The sequence below is a fragment of the Ahaetulla prasina genome, chromosome 4 (assembly GCF_028640845.1).
Source record: "Ahaetulla prasina isolate Xishuangbanna chromosome 4, ASM2864084v1, whole genome shotgun sequence".
Lineage (NCBI taxonomy): Eukaryota > Metazoa > Chordata > Lepidosauria > Squamata > Colubridae > Ahaetulla > Ahaetulla prasina.
Window position 1 is genome coordinate 87972260 of NC_080542.1, and position 26518 is coordinate 87998777.

Here is a 26518-nt window from a genome sequence, read left to right on the forward strand (position 1 = left end):
AAAAGATAATCTGGACTCTTATTTGCCATCTCTGTTGCATAATTATGGACTAAATATGGAATAAAGTTGAAGTGCTCTTTACTTATAATGCTGCTTGATTCTGAAAAGTTCTTTTTGGCATATAGATATGGATAGAGGCAATGTATATTTTTGTTTTTTATCCTTTGTGATGTGGTGCTTGCTCTAATCTTAATATAGGTTTGACTGGGAGCGTGCTAGGTGCAACCTAAACTGGAAATTCCTTATAATAATTTTCCAATGGCACTATCCTCATTTATATATTTTATGCAGCTTGAAATATTGATATTGACTTAATAAAGAGATTTTTCTTGGAATGATTGCTTCCAAATATTTAACCAAATTGGGAAAACAAACCAAGTAGGTACTTTTACTTGCACTGATAGATCTTATAATCAATTATTTTTTATTTATTTTTATTTATTTATTTGGTCAAGCATGTATTAGATAACAAATAAAAGTATAGACATAATTATGAATATATGAGACTGATACAAGTAAATGTGGAAATAGGACAGGGACGGTAGGCATGCTGGTGCGCTTATGCATGCCCCTTAAAGACCTCTTAGGAATGGAGTGAGGATAGAAAACTACTAGGAGACTTCTGGGGTGGTGCCAAGGTGGTGCAGTGCAGGGGTACTAGACTCCGTTCTCCCTACCTGATTTTCTGCATTTTGGAAACCAGTAACAGCAAAGCAGGTCCTTGCAGGGGACAGCTATAGTGAGGGGAACATCCAGGGGTGACAGGAAGAGAAGCAATCCCCCATTATGAAGGGTGAGAGCCCTAAAAACCAGCGCAGAAGAGACCAGATGTCAAGGCAAGGTCCGGAGACATGGTGGCCCAACAAAGATATAAGAGGAAGCAGAAAGTGAGAAGTGGCAGAAGTATTGGCGGATAGGAAAAGAAAAAAAAATGTGTGACACCGAACTATCTCTCTGATGGATGGGATTTATAAAAATTACTGAATAAAAGTGAGTCTCTGAGTTGGAGATGGTGGTGCCTTCACGGTGGGAGCAGAGAAGAAAGAAGACAGAATCGTTGTAGATTGGTGAGGAGGGAAGGTGATTGTGAGTATGGACTGAATGGTTGATATATTGGAAACAGTGTTTCGAGAGACAAAATTCTGTGGAGGAATGTGGCAGGAAGAACGAAAAGGCTACCTTTTTGGGACAATGGTGATAGAAGTGAAAGAAAGTAAAGAAAGTGAAGAGAAAGACAATGACAATAACAGTGCAAATTGAAGGTAGCCGCCATTCAGAAAGCAGAGAACAAGGAATCTGCAGAGTGAGCAGAGAGACTGAAGACTAAGAACTGTGGTAATTTAAACAACTTTGAAGGAGATCTACTTTTAAACAATTGTATATTGTATATTATATTATAATAAGATATAATAATTTACAAAATTGGATGTTAACACCATATTATTATTTTAAGGAAGATCTAGAGTGAAAAAGGTGACAATTGATGGTATTGTGGAATTATTTTTTTCAAAAATTTAAAAATGTCAAATACATCCACAGTAACTAAAGTGACAAAAAAATGTCAATGACAGCCTCTCCAGCAGAGCAAAAGTCAATTACAGATATGGCGTGCAATGAAAAACCAGGCCGACACCAACCTTGCAAAGTCTACAATCTTCACTAAATATGATTCAGGAGTTCATGATAAAAACACAGGAATCAATAACAAATAATCATGAGGAAATGAAGGGTGAATTAGAGGAAGTAAAAGAAGACATAAAGAAATTGGACAATAGAATGGGAAAAATTCAAGATACACTAGAACAGAAAATAAAAGACACAGAAGTAAGAACAGAACAAACCGAAAAGAAATTAGAAGAAACCAAAGAGAGATTGGTAGCAGCAAACAGAGACTTGAAGGAGCCAATTACCCACTTCGAATTAGAGAGATCTGCCTTCTACCTGAGGTTTCAAAATATCACAGAGACAAGAGAAGAAGATTTATACAAATCTTTTCATTCGCGTGGGGCTGGCTTAAATTTTAAATTTTAAATTACATAAATTTTATCGATTTTAAATTTTTTACTAATTTTAAATGGGGTTTTGGTTTTTATAATTTTTTAAAGTTCTAGGCTAATTATAATAAGTTTTTTAACTTGCATTTTAAATTGTATACTGTAGTGCCTGTATTTTATTGTTGCCTGTACACCGCCCTGAGTCCTTCGGGAGAAGGGCGGTATAAAAATCAAATAAATAATAATAATAATAATAATAATAATAATAATAATAATAATAATAATAATAATAATAATAATAATAATAATAATAGCTGACCCACTACAAATGGATAAAAGTGAATTAAGAAACAACATTGATGAAGTATACAGGGTGCAAATGAACTATGCTAGGAGACACAGATTACCACGGGAGATAGATATAAGGTTTGGGGAAAGAGTGGTCAGGGATGAAGTTTATAGAAGAAAAGGGATGACCAGTTGACCTACAAAGTAAAAGAGGTCATAATCCTCAAACAAATACCAAAGAGAATTAGGGAGAAACAAAAAGACAACCAGTTCCTTACCACACAATTAATAAAAAACAAAATAATGTTCTGTTGGCTGATACCAGAAGGACTGCTAATAACATGGCAGGATAAGAAAATAAGGAAAGACACAATAGAAAAAGACCAGGAATTCTATACATGATATATAGAGAAAGAATCAGACAGCAGAGAAGAACTGGAAACCCAAAGTCAAGAGGCACAACAGCTAGAGGGAAAGGAACTGGAAAAAGATACGAGAGAGAGAAGTGATCTTAAGACACAGGAAAGAGAAGGAATGAGAACAAGAAAGCAAAGGGAAACAAGACAAAGGAGGGAAGTAAGGGTGACAAATAAATAGTGGAATGGGGGAAGAAGTGAAATTATTTTCAGTCAACATAAATGGATTAAATTCACCGATAAAAAGATGACAAGTAATTGCAGACATTATATGTTTACAGGAAGTCCATATGAAAAAAGGGGAAAGCAATCTTCTGGAAGCCCCCAAATTAGTTAAATTATTTTTGGCCCTATCTGAAGTTAGAAAAAGAGGAATCAAAGTTTATATAAAAGACCGGTTAAAACCCAAACAAATACATGCAGACAAAGAGGGAAGAACGTTATTGATTGAGATATTAATAAAACAAAAAAGAACATTAATTGCAGTCATATATGCACCAAACACTCAACAGAAAGAATATTACAGCAAATTACATAAACAAATTGTTACATTGGAAATAGATAACATATGTTTATTAGGAGATTTCAACGATATGCTTATAATATGCTAATATATAATATCCTAATATGCTTTTAGGAGATTTCAAGACTATAAAACAGGAAGTTAAAAAAAATTATGAAAAGAGAATATTACCAAAGACTTTATTTGAAATGACCCGAGAGCTAAGTTTGAAAGATATTTGGAGAGAAATCAACCCACAAAAAAAAATATCAATATACATATTTTTCCAACCCACACAACTCATGGTCTGGAATAGACATGGCCTGGATGGATCCAGAAACAGGAAAAAAGGTAGAGGAAATAGAAATAAAACCGAATGTTTGGGGTGATCATAATCCATTAATAGTTAAATGGAAAGGGGAAGAAAAAAGAAAAAAGAGATGGACCATGAATCAAAAGATAATGAAAGAAGAAAAAACTACATTCAATACATAAAAAAAGAATTAGTATTTTTCCTACAGGAAAATTGGAATGAACAGACAACTATTCAAAACCTGTGAGACACAACTAAAGCTTATGTCTGGGACCCACAATGGCGTATACTATATGAAGAAATAAAAACAAAAAGAAACAATATATAGAATTGGGAGAAATTGGGAAAATTAGAAGACAAAATGTAGAAAGAACCTCACAACCAGGAAATTAGAGATAAAAAAGAGATAATTAAACATAGACTTAATCACACAAGAACGAATAGCGAAAAAAATTAGAGCAACCAAACAAAACTACTTTGAAAATGCAAATGAAACAGGCAGATGGTTGGCCTACAAATTAAAAAAAAGAAAAAGAAAAGAAATCAATACAACAACTAGAAGATGAAAATAGGATAGCACAACATCAGAAGGAAGAAAAAGAAAATATAGCAGTAAGATACTACCAAAATTTATAAAGTCAGGAAAACATAGAGGAGCATGACATTAAAAGATATCTACAGCAGAGAAATCTCCCAACCTTACCAGAAACCGCAAAAGAAACATTAGAAAGAAAAATAATGACGTTAGAATTAAAAAGGGCAATTCAAAAACAAAAAAGCAATAAAGCAAGGTCCAGATGGAATTCCAGTGGAATTTTACAAATAATTACAAAAACCACTAGAGAATTTACTATTATAAACATATAACGAAGTACTAGACTGAGCAATTATACCAAAATCTTGGATGGAAGTACTGATAGCACTCGGAGGCTTCAGTTGGTCCAGAACGCAGCTGCGCGGGTGATAGAGGGAGTTCCACGTAACTCCCATGTAACACCTCTCCTGCGCAGACTGCACTGGCTACCTGTTGCCTTTCGGGTGCATTTCAAGGTTCTGGTTACCACCTTTAAAGCGCTCCATGGCTTGGGACCTGGGTACTTACGGGACTGCCTGCTGTTACCTCATGCCTCCCACCGTCCCGTACGCTCTCACAGAGAGGGACTTCTCAGGGTGCCGTCCGCCAAACAATGTCGGCTGGCGGCCCCCAGGGGAAGATCCTTCTCTTGGGGGCTCCTACTCTTTGGAATGAACTTCCCCCTGGTTTACACCAAATACCTGACCTTCGGACCTTTCGCCGCGAATTGAAAACATATTTGTTTATTCGCGCGGGGCTAGCTTAAACTTTTTAAACTGTTTAGTTTCTAAATTTTAAATTCTATTTATATTTTAAATTGGGGTTTTTAGATTTTAATTATTTTAATTTTTCGGCCAATTGTGTAATATGTTTTTTAATTCAGTTTTTAATATTGTATATTGTGTATGTTTTTAGCCTGGCTGTACACCGCCCTGAGTCCTTCGGGAGAAGGGCGGTCTAGAAATTCAATAAATAAATAAATAAATAAATTAAATAATAATAATAATAATAATAATAATAATAATAATAATAATAATAATAATAATAATAATAACCTTAATTCCCAAAGATAATGCGGAAAGGAAAAAAATCCCAAATTATAGGTCAATCTTGCTGCTGAATGCAAACTATAAGGTATTTATGACAATAATGGCAGAAAGAATGAAACCCATATTAAATGAAACCATACAACCAGCTCAGAATGGATTTTTACCCACCAGACACATAAAAAATAATATAAGAACGATAATAAGTATGCTAGAATATTATGAAACACATCCGGAGAAACAAGCCGTTTTGATATTCCTCAATGCACAAAAAACATTCAACAACTTAATTAACCAATTAAGAGTAATGAATTTTGGTGAGAAATTTATTAGAAAAGTAAAAGCAACATACTCAAACCAGAAAACAAAAATACTATCAAATGCAGAAACAACAGAAGGCTTCAACATAACAAAAGGAGTCAGGCAGAGATGCCCCCTATCTCCTCTGCTATTTATTTTTTCAATAGAAACACTGTTGCAACAAATTAGAATCGGGAAATCAAAGGATTAAAAATTAGAGGACAAGAATATAAATTACAGGCCTTCGCTGATGACTTGGCATTTATTATAGAAGAACCTTTAGAGATGGAATTAACATTACTACAGAATATAAACCAATTTGGCAAGGTAGCAGGGCTTAAAATAAATAAGAGAAAACTAAAATAATAACCAAAAATCTAACTGAAAGACAAAATGAAGAATTAGAGGAGAAAATGGGAATTTTAAGAGCAAAAAAAAAATAATAATACCTGGGAATATGGCTATCAGCACAATGTAGTACGATAAAAGAGGATATTATAATGCACTGATAAAACAAATACGTAAAGATTTGGAACACTGGAATAAATTACAATTATCACTAATTGGCAGAATTTCAACAATCAAAATGAACATATTATCCAAATTGCTGTATCTTTTTCAAACCATACTGGTAAAATTAGAGAAGAAAGTTTTCAAACAAATAAATAAAATAACATCCAAATTTATATGGGCAGGTAAAAAAACCCACATCAAACTTAAATTGTTACAAAACAGTAGGAATCATGGGGGGTTTGGCCTCCCGGACTGGGAGCTCTACTAACAGGCAGCAATCCTAACATGATTAAGAGATTGGATTCAACTCAAAAACAAAAGAATATTAGCATTAGAAGGACACGATCTTCAAATAGGTTGGCACAGGTTTCTATGGGAAAGTAAAAACAAAACACATTCATATTTTTAGAGGCATATCTAAAATATCTAAATGTTAAATCTATTTAATATCTAAATTAAATATCTAAATCACATCCCTACACAACATCTGGGTAAAGATAAAAAAAATCATTATACAAAAATCCCAAACTGGTTATCGACAATGGAGGCAATGACACACCCAAATACAATAGACCTCAGTAAAACGGTAAGATATTCAGAAATTTTAGACGAGAAAGGAGAATTAAAATCAGTGGAAACGTTGAAAACACAAGGAATAAATATAGAATAGTGGTCCTACTTACAAATCAAAACAAGACTAAAAAAGGATCAAGAACAATTCAGCATATATGAAAAACAATTGGAGTTGGACAAAATTTTAATAGGAAAGGAAGGAAAAATGATTACAAAATTATATAATTTCTCACTAAGATATAAAATGGAGGAAGAAGTTGTAAAAGAAATGATGATTAGCTGGGCCAGGAATTCTGGTCACAACATAGAGTTAGAACAGTGGGATAAACTATGGGAAAGGAACTACAAACACACAACAGCAGTTGCCTACAAAGAAAACCTTTATAAAATGTTTTATAGCTGGCATTTGCCACCAGCGAGATTGGTCAAGATGTACCCAAATTTATCATCCAATTGTTGGAGATGTAACCATAAATATAGAACATTCTATCATATGTGGTGGGCGTGCCCCATCACAAGGAAGTATTGGTATAAAATTCAAACATGGTTGGAAGAAATTACAAAGCAAAAAATAGATTTGAAACCTGAACTGTTTTTATTAGGAATACCGGACCCGAAAATGAACAAAAACCTTCAATACATTACATTACACATACTCATTGCAGCAAGAATCACATTCGCAAAAAAATTGAAACAAAACATTGTACCCTCAGACAAAACAGTAATTAGGAAAATTCTAGAATGTGCAGAGATGGATAGAATGACTATGGAGTTGAAAGAGAGAGAGGATTCAGAATATTATGAAATATGGAATAAAATGTATAGTTGGCTCGAAAATAGAAACAAGAAATGTTTAACTTAATATTGATGAAACTCAAACTGGAGTAACTGAATAATATTAAATAAACAGATATAAATATAAACAAATATAAATGTGTAAATAAGAACAATGAATATTGTAATGTATGTATATATACATATATATATATATAGGTTGGAGTAATGTGATTATCCTACTATTGAGTAGTAAATAGAAATGATAGAACAGAGAACTACAAAAGCAAAATACGTATGTCAATACAGAATGCAGTAAAATTACCATTTATGGTATATAATGTTCAATATGTTATGTCTTGACGTGTTTTGTTTTTATATGTATGATTGTTTTTTGTGTTGTTTTTAAAGACAAATTGTTTAATATATTTTTTTAAAAAAGAAAATTTCTAGATTTGTTCAAATTTATTGTATATCTAGAATACTTACCATATTATTGTACCGTTTCTACAATTACAGGTGAAGAATTTTGATCAGAATTAAAAGGGCCCAGAGATCTTTGCCATGTAGCTATATAATGATTAATGGGAATATGCTGGATGTCATATAATTGCATAATTTGTTCTCCTAATATATCTAAAATATATCTGGCTTTTGTAGGCCAGGTCTGGAGATACTGTAAGTAGGACTCTGCAAACTTCAGGAAAAAAATTTTTTGGGACCCAGAACATTTACAGCACCTCTTTGCTCCTTGTGAAAGCAATCAAGCTTTTTGGGGGGAACAGGACGGATTCTGATCAAATAATGCCACTGATTTAAGGAATCAACTCATTCAAGTTAATGTGACTTTTGAAGTAGTGGTACCATTTTTTCAAAGGTGACAAAGAAGCCAGAGAAAGCTGCTTTCATGAATAGCAGAGAAATAAGCAAAGATTAGAAATGAATATCTAGAAAAGGATTATTAGTAGAAGAGAATATTTGTACCTCCAGGTTGAATTGGGGGGCCTTTGATGCTCTCTGAACTTGAATACCAAGCACCCCAAATATTATTGAATTTGCACCCAGTAACAAGAGCTAATATTACTTTTTCAAAATGAAAAATGTTCAACTTTAAAATGCATTCTAGAATATAATGATGTAACAATTTAATGAACTTACTGAAATCTGGGACTTGTTCACTGAGTATTATTTTGAGTTTTGCTGCATTGTGATGCAAACCAAACCAAAAGTAAAGTAAACACTTCAACATCTTTGACTTCTGTTACCATTTAAATAAGATGACTTACTCCTTCATATGTCTCAGCTTAGTTGTAGCCATAGTATTATTGAGAGCTCTCAATCTCACAGGTTCCAACGGAGTCACTTCAGTGAAACTTCTAGTTCCTACAAATTAATGCACAAACTAATTCAGCTTGTTGTCGTCTGCATTCTGCAAATCCAAAGCATTATCCAAGGGCAAACAAAAAGTAAGCAGCAATTCACTTTTTCATCTGAAAATACTTAATTAAAGGTAATTAGGTTGTTAAATGCATATTAATATAATTTGGTTTAACAGGTCCATGAAACACAATTATTTTTAATGGTATACTACATCCCCAAACTACAAAGTTTCATAAAAGAGGCTTATATGCATTTCTTACAAATGTATATGTATCTCATTTCCTTCAGCAGATATTTATGGAGTCAAGTTGTTTTGTCATTATTATTAGCCTACTACTATTTATTCTTCCAATAAATAACAGCCCTTACCTTGAATATATTCTGATCATTCCAACCAAGAGTCTAGGAATCATAATATTTTCATTGTATGAAGGAAGTTCCAAACAAGATGTTTTTGTCTATTATTACTGAATAAAAGTAATAGAGTTCATGCAATGGACACACAGTTTTGCAGAACTATATGTCAGAGAGTGATCAGTGATATACTATTTTTGATATACTACTGAGTATCTACTTTACAAAAGCTTCCTTCCTATGTCCTATAATATTTAATTTCTTCCACATTCCTGAATGTCTGTCTGCCTATTCTGAACTACCTACCTGCTGTAATGTAACTCAGGATATAATTCCTATAATTACTCCCCTCATATTTAGGATTTCATCTATCACATTAAAAACTATATTTTGATGGCAACTTCTGGAGAAACAAAACAAGCTGCAGCCAAAGTTTTGATTTCTAAATTGTAGCCATGGGCCTCAGTTTTATCCCTCCTACATAAAAGTAAAACTACCAATCCCATTTTCTTACCCTATTAATATTTGAAGTCTTTTTGGAAAGACTTCATGATACATAACCAGGCCCTGTGTGAACTTTACATCTTTGAAAAAAAAGCCTGCATAATAGTTAGCAATTCAATTTAAATCAATTTCATTGATTTAAAGGGAGCATACAAATATATTTATATAATTAGCACATATTTCTGTTTAAGTTGTATATAATAGAGAAAATAATGACATTTTCTCTCCATTTCTCACGCTTTCATCAGCAAATTGAATACCAAAAATATCCCTTAATATTTTGAAATTAACTCATTTACATTCTCTAAACATACCTGATAATAAAAATACCTACAGTATGTTCGGAAATAGAATAACTTTTGAAACTATTTAAACAATAAACTTGTTGGAAGAAATGTCCATCTGGGTTCAGTTCCAAGTGGGAAGAAAGACACTGGAAACACAGAGATTACTTGGAAAGATGGTTTAGTAGTGGACAGGACCACGTGGTTTGAGATCCTGGCAAAAAGAGCACATGGGTGAGAGAGGGAGAGATTTATATCCTCTCTTGGGCCCTGCCTTAGAGCTTCCTGTTTCTATATAAGAAATGTACTCTGATTGGTTGTCAGACTCCCATGGGGCCATGCAGGGGTAACTTTGTAGGTTGTCCCAGGCCTGGTTGAATCTTGCTGGGTGAAGATATAATGAAGGGGCTTTGGGCAATTCCTATTATGGCTTAATGGCTTTGTCCTGGTTTGGATCTTGAGTGAGGGCTAATCCTATCATGTCCTGAGGGCCATGTCTTTTGTGTTGTAGATAAGCTGGCCCAGCCTTTGTCTTGTATTTTGGTTGGCACTAAAATATCTGCTGAGGCAGCAGGATGCTGAGGCTCTGAGTTTGTCTTTAAAAACGTGTTTCTCCTTTAGGGAAAATGTAATATTCTGCTTTTTAATATTTCCTACAGTATTTCATTCTTCTAGGAGAGGGATGAGTGGTAACTTCCTGCAAACTTTAATATGGATTTGACGCATTCTATACCTAATGGTTCTACCACCTGTGAGAGAAGACAAAGTATTATCATTTGATTGTTCTTTATAACTGCTTTACATTGCAACTTCAAGCATCTAATATTTCATGAACATTTCCACTGATTAATGTTAATAAAGAGAACAACTTGCTTTAGCATGTTATCTAACATCATCTGTGATCAATATTTAAATTCCAGAGACATTAAATAAATATTTCCTTTGATTGAATAATTTCTTGAAATTATTTAACCTATTTCAGTTATTTATTACTGGGAAAAGGTTTACATGAAAAGAAACCATAATTTTAATCCTCCATAAACAGAAATGAGTGTTTAATACTGGAAAATACTGAGTGCAATTTTGGTATCATAACAACGTAGGACTTACAATTCTTAAACTATAAATTTAATATGACTTATGCCTTGTTCAAGCAGCTGGAATGTATTAAATATGTTATCAAGTTAGAAACATACTACCCTGTTTCCCCCAAAATAAGACATCCCCTGATAATAAGCCAATCGGGCTTTTGAGCGCATGGTAATAACGCCAAGCACTTATTTCAAGGTTCAAAAAAATATAAGACAGGGTCTTATTTTTGGGAAAACACGGTATTATAAACGGTAAGATATCAACTTGGTGACTTAGTCTAAGTCTTAGCTGGAGTTGATGGGATCTCAAGAAGAGAGATTTTAGCAAACTAAGATCTATGAATCAGCATACGGAAAAGTGGAGACAAGGATGTGAACCTAGTAAACTAGATTTTATTTTATTTTCTTTCATCTTTAATTTCTTGACTTACTGCTTCTTCCTTTTCCGTGCACTTTGCATAATACTAATTATTTTGAAAGAATAATATGAGTATGTTCATAGTTTTACATACGAATTATTGGTCTATATAAGGGATAATATAGTACCAATAAAGGAGAACATTTGAAGCTCAGGGTTGAAATGATGGGTCCTTAGTGCTGTCTGAGCTTGTTTCTTTTCTTGCAGACCTTTCACTACCCTAATTAAATAACCTCATCAGTACTAGTAAGGAGTGCTGTTTGCTGTCAGTTTATATTCTGGTGACTTGCCTATTTGGGTGGGTGGGGAGAGTCTTAGACATTCTTTGGTTGGGCTGTTTACTGGTATCTCTTTGGCAGTTTCTTGATTGGGATATTGTTTACTTGATTGTTGGTCCAAAGTTAACCTTGGAGTTAATCTATGCTAATCTGGGTGCTGATTACTGGTGGAGAGGTGCTTGTGTCTTTTTGTTTTCTTTTGGGCTGGTTGATTGTATTTTTTGCATAGTCTATAGATGTTGTTAATGTCTATGTGTATATTAATGGCTGATTTGTCAGAGTGCCAGACTTCTAGAAATTTCCTGGCATTTTTGGACTTGGCCTGGTCTAGGATTGTCACATTTTCCCAATTGAGACTGTGATTAAATCTGTCTATATGTTCTGATATTAATTTTTTTTGGTCATGCTTCTGATTGCCAGTTAGTGTTTAGGGATGCGTTCTTCCAATCTTCTGCTTGTTTGTCCTACATAGTGATTGTTGCAATTCCTACACTGTATGTTGTAGATGAGTCCTGTTTTTTCTTCTGGGGTTGCTGGATCTTTTGGTTTGCTTAGGACATTTTGAAGGGTTTTAGTAGGCTTGTGTGCTACACTGATTCCATATGGTTGTAATAGTCTGTTGGTGGTTTCTAAGATATTCTTGATATATGGCAGTGTAATTCTTTTTAGGGTTTGTGTTGGTTGTGCTGTATTGAGTTGAATGGTCAAGACTTTTTAATTAAGTTGCGTGGGTATCCATTTTGTTGGAATGTGTTATATAGATGCTCCATTTCCTTTTACTGCTATTCGGGTTTGCTGTGTTTGGGCTTGTTTAAATAAAGTCCTTACACAGCTTCTCTTGTGGGAGGTTGGGCTGTTGTTTTGGTAATGGAGCACCTGGTTACTATGGGTGTTTTTTCTGTAGACTTATATTTCTTTAGAGAAGAATTCTTTATTGGCCAAATGTGATTGGACACACAAGGAATTTGTCTTTGGTGCTCTCAGTTTGTCATTGTGGTCTTTGCTGATAAGGATGTCCAGGAAGGGTAGCGAGTTGTTGTTTTCTTTTTCTCTAGTAAACTGGATTCCTTTAAAAATATTATTGATGGTTCTTTGGGTGTTCTCTAGTTAGTCTTTTTTATTATGGTGAAGGTGTCATCTACATATCTGATCCATATTTTAGGTTGTATTTGTGGAAGTGCTATGCCTTCTGGGTGTTGCATGACAACCTTCACTATAAGTCCTGAAATCAATAATCACATTGGTGTTCCTTTAATTTGTTGGTAAATTTGGCCTCAAATAGGAAGTATAAAGTTAAGTAGAGGTTTATGAGATCCGTAATCCTGGGTGTTTTGATCTTTCTGTACTCAATTAAGTCAGGTGTACTATGAAGCAATGCAGTCATGGATTCTTTGCTAATTCTGCATCTATAGACGTAAACAGGGCTATGACAACAAATGAGACCATGATTTCATCCTCATCTATAAGTCATATCTCTGGTTGTTTGAAGACATTGTAGTGGAGAGTTAACCGAGTGTTGGCTTCCTCTTGTGAGATGCCCAAGGTTTTTTGTTAATTTTTTTTTTTGCAATGTTGTGTGTAGGGGTCTCTAGTAGAGATATGATTAGATGGAAGGGTATGCCAGTTTGTGTATTTTGGGGCAACTGTAGAAGAGTGGGAGAACTGTAGAACTGTAGAAGAGTGGGAGACTGCTTCTCTTCTGCTACTGTTCCTTTTTTGTAATTTGGCCTTTCTTAGTGAAGTCACTAAGGGGTTCTCTTGATTTGGTTGTCTAGTTTTTGTATTCTATAGGTGTTCACAGGGATGTAGTTTCTTTGTCCTCCAGTATTTCTTTTGCTTTTTGTTGGCATTGTGCTCTATCCATAATCACCTTGGTTTGGCCTTTGTCTGCAGGTAGGATGATGGTCTGGTCCTGATTTAGGTTTCTGACAGTACTTTGTCTTCTGTTGCAAGTTGATTCTGTTCCTGTCTTCTTCTAATCTCTGGAATGATGCTTTGTCAGATGTTTTCTTGGAGCTCTGTGGGGAGTTTGGTGGTTTTAAATGCTATCATGCAGCTCCATCTAAGGCTGCAAAAAAAATTCTAGGTGATTGGCATCACTTGTATTATAGTTTAGCCCTTTTTGTAGAATCCTGTGTTCTGCTGTGGGATAATATAGGATATGATTTTTTTTCTCCTTTAAAAACTAGAGTTTAGATCACATAGAAATGAAAAGGAACGATCACCTATTTGGAACTATAGCTTTATCAGTGTATTGATGGCTGCCATCAACAAACCAATCAACCACTAGGAAGGCACCACATAAAGATTACTCACAGAATAGCCCAAAGCACATATTCCAGTAGAGAGAAGCTCCCTAATGTTGGGCTCCAGCATCAGTCTGAAAGCTTGGAAGAGTAAATCTCCGGTGATTGACTAGTATTTAATCTTATTTTTTTTAAAAAAACTTCCCTTGCAGGCATGCATTCAAATGCCTCCTTTTAAAACATTACATGTATTCCTGCTGCACTATTAGAAGAAATCAACTGGGCATACCAAAAGTCAAGATGTTAAATAAGACCTCAGCTGATGAGTTATGTTGAACAAGGTTAAGCCAAAAGTTAACTCCTTTTCTTCAGTTCTATCAAAAGTCAACCAACAAGGGAGAGAAAATCTACTACATATTGAACTTTTAAGGAGTATTTCTGTTAGGCTGACTGTTGCAATTACTTCTGGTTCAGGATAAACAACTTCAAGTTTCTTTTACATGCACAAAATGTTGGCTCAGCATTTTATGCAACAAGTCAAGAATATCCAATTGTTGGTATTGTAATCAAACTGAAGAACATGCTATCTCACCTTCAGAATTGATACCTACAATATTCTCCATGTATCTGACCATTGCGTTGATATCACTGTCCTGTCAATCAAAGAAGATAGTCTATTAGTTGTTTCAACAAAAATACTGAAAATTGGGAACAATGCCATTTATTATTGCATTGTTACAAGTAAGTTACTGAAGATCAGTAATGCAAGTTAAGAAAAAAATATTAACATAATCAGAAGTGGCAACTAAGGGCTGTTCATAAGGGTCTAGAACAACTCAACTCACTATGGTTTATTCATCGTGGGACAACTTGCCACAGGACAAGAGTTACATTAATATCAAAGAAATGGTGGAATAGACTAATTAAAGAAAGGATATCAAAGGAGGGAAAAATGAAATGTAAATGACAAAAATTAAAATAATGTTTTAATTATTTTAAATAACTAAATTGAATTGAATTGTTGAATTGTCTTGTGGCAAGTTGGCCATGGCGAGTTATTCCATGGCAAGTTGGTCATGGCGAATTGACCCTGGCAAGATGGCTGTGGCAAGTTAGCCATAGCGAGTTGGCTGCAGCAAGTTGTCCCATTCCAGTTCCTAACTACTCACAACTGAAAGACATGAGCATAAATAGCATAAGAATAAGCAAAAGCTGAAGCTGCCTCAGTTTCCCCAACTAAAGTGGTAATTATGTAAACATATCCCAGATTCCTAAACTATTAAAACATTTTCTAGTAAGCCAAGATTTTATCAAAATACCAAAATCTGCATATGATACTACAGTGTAGGCTTTGTTACTTCCTTATTTGAATGAAATGTCATCCAATATAAAGTACAAAAGGGGCAGAGTTTTTTCATTAGCTCCTACCCCCCCTGCCTCCTCCGATCCAAGGACAACCATGCTATCAAGTATCTGTTAATTCAAAAAGACAGGAGGAAGAAGTCTAGACTTTAAATCTCAGACCATAGGGATTTAAATTTCTGGTATCTTTGCCCTGGAAATAGACAATCAATTGTGTATTTCTGCTTTACTATTTCCTTTACTGTTTTCTGCAGTAAAGATTCTAATCTAGACAAGTCAAGTCTGGGAATCATTTCTTTCTGACATTGCCTTTTTTTCATTTTACTCTCTAGCATTCTTTTCCCCATCTCTTCAAGGAACAGGATACTGGGAAAGAAGCTGAAGTTTGCCTTTGAAATAAGGCCAAAAGCCAATCAACATTAAGTCTTTCTACATCATTAAATCATTCTACAATTGTTGGTTGTATTGCCCTGCTTTAGTGGAAGAATGATTTATTTGATTGACTAATTGATTATGTGCCATCAAGTCAGGATAGATTCTTAATGACTACATAGATAAATTTAAAACTAAATACAAATTTATTTGTAATTGATTTGATGGAAGAAATGGAAAGTTTTGCTTTTCTAGCGAAGTCAACTCAATCTCAAAGTACATAAATTAGGTCAGAGTCTGATTTTTTAAAATAATTAGAAATATTGCTTTATTTAATATTTACCTATTCATTCATTCAAAGTATAAAACTTTATTCTGAGCTTTAAAGTGTTAAACTGAGTTAAACTAATTATTAGGGAATGTAGCCAAAGGATATGTCAATTGCCATGGAAAATAAGAATTTATATGTATCCTTATCTATATCTATGTATATCCTTATCTGTATCTATATCTATGTATTTTTTTCTCTTGCAGAGAAAAAGTAAATAATATTTAGTATCTATTTACTAATTTAGCAACTATTTTATTTCAGTTCAATTCATTTTATTACTATATAGAAATTATATATTGAAAGAATACATAGAAATTGTACTGAAAATTAAACTCTTCTATAATGTTGATTGCTGGTAGACTGGATTTTTGAATGAACTGGTAATTTACTGTGCTCTTTCTATACCTTCATTCAATCATCAATTAGCTCTTGTGACCACAGAAAATGGAGAATACATAGGCTGTCAAATAACAATATAACTAAAATAGACTTTAGTCTATTTTATTCTGAACTGAAATTCAAGTCGTTCCTTTTTCAGAAATACAGAAGCAAATATAAATTTGGGGTGTGAGTGGAGAAAATAGGTAGTTGAGTGTTTCACAACAGAAGGAATAAAAAAGGGCTTCAGTATAAAATTAGTTAGCAAATAATTTGCAAAACTGTTGGATTCCAAGAGAAATAGGTAACTTGTTATCCTATAGAAGTTTGGTCCAAATCAGCAGAGCAAATCAGCAAAGCAATGTCAAGAAATGATAAAACCTTAAATTCAAAATATCAGGAAGACATAGCATTGATTAGAGATTATTGCATGCTCCTTCATTTGCTTCAGGAGTCTCTCCTCTCTCCACTTCCAGTACTGAGAGACAGTAAAGTATTTGCCCAAAATTGGGTACTATCATATAATAAAACCTGATTACATATTTCAGCCCTAATCTAAAGAGCTAATGCAGTAGAAATTCAAAATCTGGATGGAGAATAGTAGGCTGAAGAGAAGTTGGCTTTGGGTTTGTGGTCTAACAACTCCTGAAAAGTTGTTTTTTTTACTCTAAATCCTGGACATAAACTCCTACCCTCAAAACGACGCTATAGAGCACTGCACACCAGAACAACTAGACACAAGAACAGTTTTTTCCCGAAGGCCATCACTCTGCTAAACAAATAATTCCATCAACACTGTCAGACTATTTACTGAATCTGCACTACTATTAATCGTTTCATAGTTCCCATCACCAATCTTTCCACTTATGACTGTATGACTATAACTTGTTGCTGGCAATCCTTATGATTTATATTGATATATTGACCATCAATTGTGTTGTAAATGTTGTACCTTGATGAACGTATCTTTTCTTTTATGTACACTGAGAGCATATGCACCAAGACAAATTCCTTGTGTGTCCAATCACACTTGGCCAATAAAATTCTATTCTGTTCTGTTCTATTCTAATAGAGTTGAACTCTAATCGTTAGAAGTGATCTGGATTTAAGGGCCTGTCTAAATATTTCTGCTCAATGAACAGGTGGCAACTGTGGCTAGGAGGATTTTTGCACCAGACTTTTGACCTATTCATCGACAGTAACTTTGGATGACTATGCTCTCAGTCTTTGATGTCCTACTCATCCTTTATCTGGCTTACTATAATATGTTCTACATGGGGCTGTCCTTGAAGCAACATCTATAGTATATCTGGGTGATCAAGCTGCTTTGCTAAGTGCAGCACCTTGAATATTGGTTTGCTTTTAGATGTGATTCAAGGTGCTGGCTATTACTTATGTAATACTACACGGCCCCAGTTCTAATAATATTTGATTCTGTGTAAGTTCACTATATAAATAGTTCTTTTAATTCTTAGAGTGAATATACATGTGGATATATTCTACATACTGTCTGTGATGCATTCTTTTCTTCCTGTTCCCTATCTGATTCTTCACTTGTTTCTGAGCAGGAATCAAATGCATCATTATAATATTCTTCTGCAGTAAGAGGATCCTCTGGAATCTCTGCAATAAAAGCAGACTTAATTTGTGAATGACAATAAATTTTAATGCTACTTACAACCAAAGCAGGTACAGACAATTCATTGTTAAGTGAGAAATCATGTAATTTTGACTTGCAACCTTCCATGCTGGCTTTTCTTGTGGGAATCCTGAATGGAAAAATTCCAGTTGGTGATCATATAACTATGAGGTGCTCTCTGTTGAAAGTGTAAGGGCCAGTCATAAGTTACTTTTTTCCTTTTCAAGAATTTTCTCTTTGGACTGATGGAATATATGGTAGTAATTTGTGGATTTTTGGACATAAGGAACTATTAGGCAATATTGTGACTGACTTTTCAAAAGGAGTAATGAAGGAAAGACAGAGATTAATGCATCAAAAAAAATGGCAAGAGACAAAAGTATTATCCTTGAAACAAGGTTGTTTTGAATTATTAACAGACAAAAATATTGCTGTCCCTGAAAGACACTATGTGAGGAAGATCTGGAAGAAATGGGTTGATTATATGTTTTATATCTATCATAAAAAACTAGGTATTTGGATTTATACTGGATTTATACTGGATTTTGACAAGCAAGGACTAAATTTGAATAGCTACTGTAATTTTCGGTATTGAAATCTTATAAGGTGTTGTATTGTATTTTAAATAGAATATTTTTGAAAGAGTTTATGTAAGAAAGACCTGGGGGGAAAATTATATGGTTACAGAAGCTATAAGGGAGATATTCTTTGAATTGGATTGGATTTTTATGCTTTAGTTGGTTTTAAATACTTTAGGATTAATTTGTTCTATTGATTTATATATTTTATTACTGTTAATTGTTAATTTTTTTTTTCTTCTCCTGAAGGATTTTGGTTATGTTAGGAGGAAGTCAGAGCTAGAGAGGGAAAATTGATATAATAGTTTTTGGGGGAAATTTTCTTAGCATATGTTTGCTTTATTTTTAACTATACCTTGTGCTTCTTCCGGGAAGTCAGGGGGGAGGGGGGAGGGATTAGTGAAGGGGGGGGGGTTGGGGGGAAAGGGGGAAAAAAATTTTGTAAAACTTTTTGAATAAAAAAAAAATAAGTTACTTTTTTCAGTAACATCATAACTTTGAACAGTTGTTAAATAAATGGTCATATGTCAAGGATTTGACTTTTGAATAAAGGTGTAGGATTTTGTGTCATTCTTTACAAATGATTGTAGTCAATTATAACTTTAGCAGAAAGCATTTCAGCTCCCAAGTCAGGGTATCAATTTCTCCCTAGTCTCGTTGAAGGGGCACTGGAGGAACATGTGTCTGGGCAAATCTAAAAAGTTCTTCCCATTTTGAAGGTAAATTATTAGAGCTAAATAAATCTTGCTTTTAAATACAATATAATATATTTATATTAATATATAAACATAATATATTGGCAAATGAATAGAATTTATCTTTGTAGATTTTTAGTGATTATGATCAGGCAACATGCCTAAAATGTTTGTTTCTGAAAGTTGCCATGCAACAAACTTGAAATTATTTGCCTTTCTGAAAATAGTTAATAGAGAATATATATCCTATAGCTCCTGCATTCATTCTTTATTCTTGGGCATATTTCTGCATTTAATAAAAACTGACACATACAATATACAAACCAGAGCAACAATGGACTGCTCAGTTTAGCCACGTATTTCATTTTCATGAACCATGATTATTGGACACATCCCTCTTTAAGGCATACAAGGTAAAATGAGAAAATTATAATATTGTGTTGAAGCAAAAACATTGCATTAGTACTAGACCTCTAGCATACTTGTGTTGCTGCTGAGAATTCATGGTTGCAGATGTCTGCTGTAAACAGAAGCTCATTTCCTACATATCTCTTCCTGTGTTTTGACCTAGCAACAATTGAGTACAACAATTTAAATTTGTTTTAAGTAATGCTTTGTTGAATCAATTTCAGAAATGTTAATTTTCCAAATGTTACAGCAAGCTTGTTGCTGCTCACTATAGATATGTAGCATTGTCATTACATTTTCAATTAGCAGTAAAAGCCTACCATAATCTGAAAAAAATTGGCTGTCATATCCTAGGAATCCACTCAAATCTATAGCTAAGCTGGGTCTGGAACAGAAATGGCGCAATCAATTCAGAGTTTTTATTTTATTTTTTTATTTTGTCACAATAATATACATAAACATTGATATAAAACAACATCACATCATAAAAGAAAAACGTATATATAAACAAAAGTATGCAACAACTATATTAATTTGATATAATGAAAGAGAACAATAGGACAGGAATGGTAGGCACTTTGTGCCCTTATGCACGTCCCTTATAGTCGTCTTAGGAATGGGGTGAGGTCAATAGTAGACAGTTTTTTGTTGAAGTTTTTGGGATTTGAGTAGAGACTATAGAGTCAGGTAGTGAGTTCCAAGCGTTAACAACTCTGTTACAGAAGTCATATTTTCTGCAATCAAGGTTGAAGCGATTGACATTAAGTTTGAATCTATTGTTTGCTCTTGTATTATTGCGATTGAAGCTGAAGTAGTCTTTTATAGGAAGGATATTGCAATAGATGATTCTCTGTGTTAAACACAGGTCTTGTCGGATTTGGCGGAGTTCTAAGTTTTCTAATCCCAGGATTTCAAATCTGGTGGTATAAGGTATTTTGTTGTTTTCAGAGGAGCGGAGAACTCTTCTTGTAAAATATTTCTGGACGCGTTCAATTGTATTAATGTCAGATATGTAGTATGGGTTCCAGACAGGTGAGCTGTATTCAAGAATAGGTCTAGCAAATGTTTTGTATGCTCTGGTTAGTAGTGTAGAGTTTTTGGAAAAGAAGCTACACAAAATTAGGTTTACAACTCTTAGAGCCTTTTTTGCTATGTAGTTGCAATGCGCTTTGGCACTTAGATCATTTGATATGAAAACTCCAAGGTCTTTAACAGGGTGGGGGTCATCACTAAGGTAATGTCCATCAAGCTTGTACTTAGTATTTGGGTTCTTTTTTCCAATGTGTAAGACTGAGCATTTGCTGGTTGAGATTTGGAGTTGCCAAGTTTTAGACCAATCGGATACAAAGTCAAGGTCTTTTTGAAGGGTAGAAGTATTGTTCTTTAACATTAGCAGGATTTGCAGAAAAGAAATAACCAATCTGAAGCAGCTTGGCAAACACTGGAGCCAATGATCATGGTGAAATGCAGAACTGGTGAGTAGACCAGCTGTTCCTCACAAAGAGAATGCAAGACATAAGTCTTCAGTAGTTTTAGAGATTTGCTAGATGAGAGAATAGCTATTTTACAGATTAACAGAAATCAGTGCCTTTGAAAAGACACTAAGTTCACATACTTCCTTTTCTAATCACTTTCAGAAATTGCTTGTTAGCTATTAGAAACCATTCTATTGACCGATTTTGCAGCACTGGATGAATTTCCTTTAATCCTTAACAAAAAAATTTTGAGCGGCATTGTTACCGCCGGTTTGGATACGGACAGCTCTGGCAGGTGGAACTCTGACTTTAGTCGATGGGCGACATTATGGGCAGAATCCACCAGCCCAATTTCTATTCCATCTAACTGTTGCCCTACCGGCCTTCCGGCCGTTGTTTGTGACTGTTCTGGTTCTGCCCATTGTCCGCGATACCATCTACCGACCTGGGAACTCTTCTCTCCCCGCTGTTATTTAGATCTTTATGCATGAAATATACGGCTGCCAAACTTCTTCGACTGCGAGGTTCCCCTGCCTCGCAGGAATGGCCCTTTGGGTTATCGAGGGCCGGCCTTAACGAGGGGTCTTGGGACCCGGAGAGGTGGCATGCGAGGAAAAAGAATTTATGGGGTTTTGTACATAGGTTTTTAATAAGGGTTTTTTAAAGGGGGGGAGGGAAGTGACAGGTGGGGGGAAGAACCCGTCGGGGAGGGTAGGTTCAGTCCCAGTTCATGGCGTTTTTTCATCAGGTCCGAGGGAGGGGGGTGAGGGGTACATTCTAGAGGTGGAAGTTGGTTCCATCTGTACGGTAAGTGGGAGGGGCAGATACGGCGGAAGCAAGGGGCCGTATCGTTCGTTGGGAACACGTGTTCGCTGTTTAAAAGCGATCACGTGCTCCGGCCCCCCAGTCTTTCCCCGTTCCCCAGAAGGTCAGGATCCTCAGAGCCCGGGCCTCCGGTTGATGTTGTGTAATGCCCGGTCCATGGTTAACAAGGCCCCCCTGATTTGTGACCTTATTCAGGGGGAGTCCACGGACTTTATGGGCATTACGGAGACCTGGTTGGGCGCAGAAGGGGGGGTGCCCCTAGTTGAACTGTGCCCTCCAGGTTTCCGAGCATTCCATCAACCGAGGGCCCAGGGTAGGGATGGAGGGGTGGCAGTTGTAATGAAAGAGGGTCTGGAGCCTAGAGAGACCACTGTCCCTCAGATAGCCGGCTGTGAATCCCTTCTTGTGAAGTGGGGCCATAAGAATCAGATGGGTCTGTTGATCACATACCTGGCTCCTTGCTACGTGACTACAGCCCTGCCAGAACTACTGGAGGTGCTTGCCGGGGTGGCTGTTGAGATCCCCAGACTTTTGGTCATGGGTGATTTCAACCTGCCATCGGCCGGCTTGTCGTCAACAGTGGTTCAGGAGTTCCAGGCTTCCATGAGGCCTTGGACCTGATTCAAGTAACGGGTGGCCCTACTCACACGGGGGGATCCGCGCTGGACCTGATTTATATCTCTGGACAGTGGTTTAATGATCTGGTAGTAAGAGATTTAGTGATGATACCGGTGTCATGGTCAGATCATTTTCTCCTCCGCCTAGACTTTCAGACCGCTACTCACCGCTGCAGGGAGACAGAACCAATGCGTTGGTTCCGTCCCAGGCGCCTGATGGACCCTGAGAGGTTCCAGATGGAGCTCTTACCCACGGCACGACCGAAGAACTAGTGGCGGCCTGGGAACAGGCCGCGGCTGGGGCTTTGGACCGTGTCGTGCCTTTGCGGCCTCTGACCCGGCGCAGATCTCAATTAGCTCCTTGATTCTCTGAGGAGCTGAGAGAGATGAAACGCCGGAGAAGACGCCTAGAGAGTGCCTGGAGGTCCAGCCGCTCCGAAGCTGATCGGACACTAGTTAGGTCTTTTTCAAAGACCTGCCTAGTGGCACTGAGGGTGGCGAGGCGTTCTTACGCCTCCTCCCTCATTGCGTCGGCAGATAACCGCCCGGCCGCCCTGTTTCGGGTGACCCGTTCCCTCCTTCACCAGGGGGGATGGGATGACCCCTTGCAGGGACATGCCGAGGAGTTTAGCGGTTATCTATACGATAAAATCGCTCAGCTTCGGGATAGCTTGGATCAAGATTGCGATGATCCAGATGAGATGACTGAGGCTCGTCTTGTTGATGTTGTTTGGGATGAGTTTGATTCTGTGGCTCCTGAGGACGTGGACAGGTTGCTGGGGAGGCTGCATGCCACTACATGTTTACTGGACCCGTGCCCCTCCTGGCTGGTGCTGGCCACTCAGGATGTGACACGAGGCTGGCTCCGGGGTATTTTAAATGCTTCTTTGATGGAGGGGGTCTTTCCCGCCGCCTTGAAAGAGGCGGTGGTGAGACCCCTCCTCAAGAAGCCTTCCCTGGACCCAGCTATTTTAGGTAATTATCGTCCAGTTTCCAACCTTCGCTTTGTGGCGAAGGTTGTAGAGAGTGTGGTGGCACGGCAGTTCCCTCAGTACCTGGAGGAAGCTGTCTATCTAGACCCGTTCCAGTCCGGCTTCCGGCCCGGGTATAGCACGGAGACAGCTTTGGTTGCGTTGGTGGATGACCTCTGGAGGGCCAGGGATAGGGGTTGTTCCTCTGCCCTGGTCCTGTTGGATCTCTCATCGGCTTTTGATACCATCGACCATGGTATCCTGCTGCGCCAGTTGGAGGGGTTGGGAGTGGGAGGCACCGTTTATCGGTGGTTCTCCTCCTACCTCTCCGACCGGTCGCAGACGGTGTTGACAGGGGGGGCAGAGATCGGCCGCAAGGCACCTCACTTGTGGGGTGCCACAGGGGTCGATTCTCTCGCCTCTCCTGTTCAACATCTACATGAAGCCGTTGGGCAAGGTCATCAGTGGCTTTGGGGTGAGTTATCATCTGTACGCTGATGATACTCAGCTGTACTTTTCCACCCCAGGCCACCCCAACGAAGCTGTCGAAGTGCTGTCCCGTTGTTTGGAGGCCGTACGGGTCTGGATGGGGAGAAACAGACTCAGACTCAATCCATCCAAGACGGAGTGGCTGTGGATGCCGGCATCCCGGTACAGTCAGCTGCAACCACGGCTGACTGTTGGGGGCGAGTCACTGGCCCCAAGGGAAAGGGTGCGCAACTTGGGCGTTCTCCTGGATGGACGGCTGTCGTTTGAAGATCACCTGACGGCCGTCTCCAGGAGAGCTTTTTACCAGGTCCGCCTGGTCCGCCAGTTGCACCCCTTTCTTGACCAGGATGCCTTATGCACGGTCACTCATGCTCTCGTCACTTCTCGACTGGATTATTGCAATACTCTCTACATGGGGCTACCCCTGAAGTGTATTCAGAGACTTCAGTTAGTCCAGAATGCAGCTGCGCGGGTGATTGAGGGAGCACCACGTTGCTCCCGGGTAACACCACTCCTGCGCAGTCTGCACTGGCTACCTGTGGTCTTTTGGGTACGCTTCAAGGTTTTGGTTACCACCTTCAAAGCGCTCCATGGCTTAGGGCCCGGGTACTTACGGGACCGCCTGCTGTTTCCACATGCCTCCCACCGACCCGTACGCTCTCACAGAGAGGGTCTTCTCAGGGTGCCGTCCGCCAAGCAGTGTCGGCTGGCAGCCCCCAGGGGAAGGTCCTTCTCTGTGGGAGCACCTACCCTCTGGAACGAACTTCCCCCCGGTTTACGCCAATTGCCTGACCTTCGGACCTTTCGCCGGGAACTGAAAACTTATTTATTTATACAAGCGGGACTGGCCTGATTTTTAAATTCTAAATTTTTAATTTTTAATGGTAATTTTACTGGGTATTTTATATGGTCAATTGGACGGTTTTAATTTCGGCCTTTTATTGAATAAGCTTTTTAATTGTTATTTTAATATGTATATTAACTGTTTTAAATGAAGGCTATACACCGCCCTGAGTCCTTCGGGAGAAGGGCGGTATAAAAGTTTAATTAATAAATAAAATAAATAAAAAATAAATTTTAAGTAAAAGTTCAAGAAAAAATATTTTTTATTTTTGCAATAAACAGCAAAAGAGTGATTTGATTTTATAAAATTACAAATAAACTAAGGATTCAGATAATAATAGTTTGGAATTAATTATAAAGACTCCTTCCTGTATTTTATTTTGATATTTTTGAACAAAATTAAGAATGTGAAAATTCGATATTAGAGGCTACAAAAGATTACAATTAAGGAAGAACGCATAAACTTGACTTACAGTTACAGAATGAAATACAATATATGAACGGAACATATTGAAAACTGGATTCAGAAATTAATATTAATAGTGTCGAGAGAGAAAGGTTTGCATCACTGGCAAAATGTATCTAAAAGATGTAATTGAATGAAAATGCATTGAATAGGCATAAGAAACGAGCTGATGCCTTAATAATTAAAAAGGATGTACAAAAACAAACCAAGAGAGTGACCTGGATAATTTTCCTATATTGGATTTACAAAAAAAGCTTATTAAAGCTTTGAAGAATTCTTGAGAAGGGATAAAGAAAAAAATGAAAAGAAATCAAATTCTATGACATTATTGGAACAGGTCAAGGTTAAAATAAGATACATTGTAATTTCTGATAATGCTTAATGAACTTTCTCCTGACACCAGGACTAAAAACAATATACTTTATATATAACCTCCATATAAAAAAGAGGGGATAGTCTGAAAAGATCTGAAATAATTGGCTGTAAATTAAAAGGAGGTAAAGTGGTATAAAATGTTTATACTTGTGATTAAATTTGGAAGTCACTCTTTCTTTTATCTTTCTTCACTATATCCTTTCTTTTTTCTTTTTTCATCTACTTTGCACTTTTCATTCTTTCTACTCTTTCTTTTTTAGTTATTAGATTTTATTATTGTAATTAAATATTTAGCACAAATTATAAAATCATCATCATCATAATTTCTCTCATTCACAAAAAATAAGTAGATATATATAAAGTATAGTATGAATATTGTGTTTTAGACATTTTTAATAACTGTAGCATTTTGCTACAAATGAAATTGCAGAAAACAATAACATGCAAAATGCCCAAATTTGTACTTGGGAAATATCTGTTTAGATCTGAACTTCTTTTGTGACTACTACAGTATTTTTTTAATGAGGTAAATGGTGTCTCCTTTTCTACAGTTCTTATTGCATGAATGTAGTATTCCAACTTTTATATGCTGTTATGAATACTGAGAAATAAGGTGAGCACAATAAAATAAGATGAGCACATAAGAAAGGAAAATTCTGCTCAAAATTTATAATTTTATAATGAACAAAAATGTAATGAAAAAACTTTTTTTCATACATTATACCAATTTTATTTTGGAAACAAAGATTTTAGAAATATTGTCAGTGAAAATGAATTATGCAATCTTTCTCACATAAGCATGTTCAGTATCTAAAAATTAGAAATTTTGGTGATGATTGTGCAAAA

At 36.4% G+C, this 26518-nt stretch overlaps 2 protein-coding genes across 6 annotated transcripts in view; both read right to left on the reverse strand.

Moving 5' to 3' along the window:
• The window catches only part of LOC131198914 (uncharacterized), a 165593-nt gene that overhangs the window by 106539 nt on the left and 32536 nt on the right, over positions 1-26518 (reverse strand). The window lies entirely within an intron of this gene.
• Positions 1-26518, reverse strand: part of NEK11 (NIMA related kinase 11) — a 290895-nt gene that overhangs the window by 16165 nt on the left and 248212 nt on the right. For 3 of the 5 annotated variants that reach the window (XM_058184182.1, XM_058184183.1, XM_058184185.1), the window contains exons 13-15: positions 17799-17914; positions 14441-14501; positions 8580-8676 (exon numbers count right to left, since the gene is read on the reverse strand). In XM_058184182.1, the coding sequence (XP_058040165.1) occupies positions 8580-8676; positions 14441-14501; positions 17799-17914 (274 nt within the window). Of the gene's footprint in view, positions 1-8579; positions 8677-9042; positions 14502-17798; positions 17915-26518 lie in introns of those variants that run through there. The other 2 variants (XR_009155188.1, XM_058184186.1) reach the window with 2 other exon arrangements.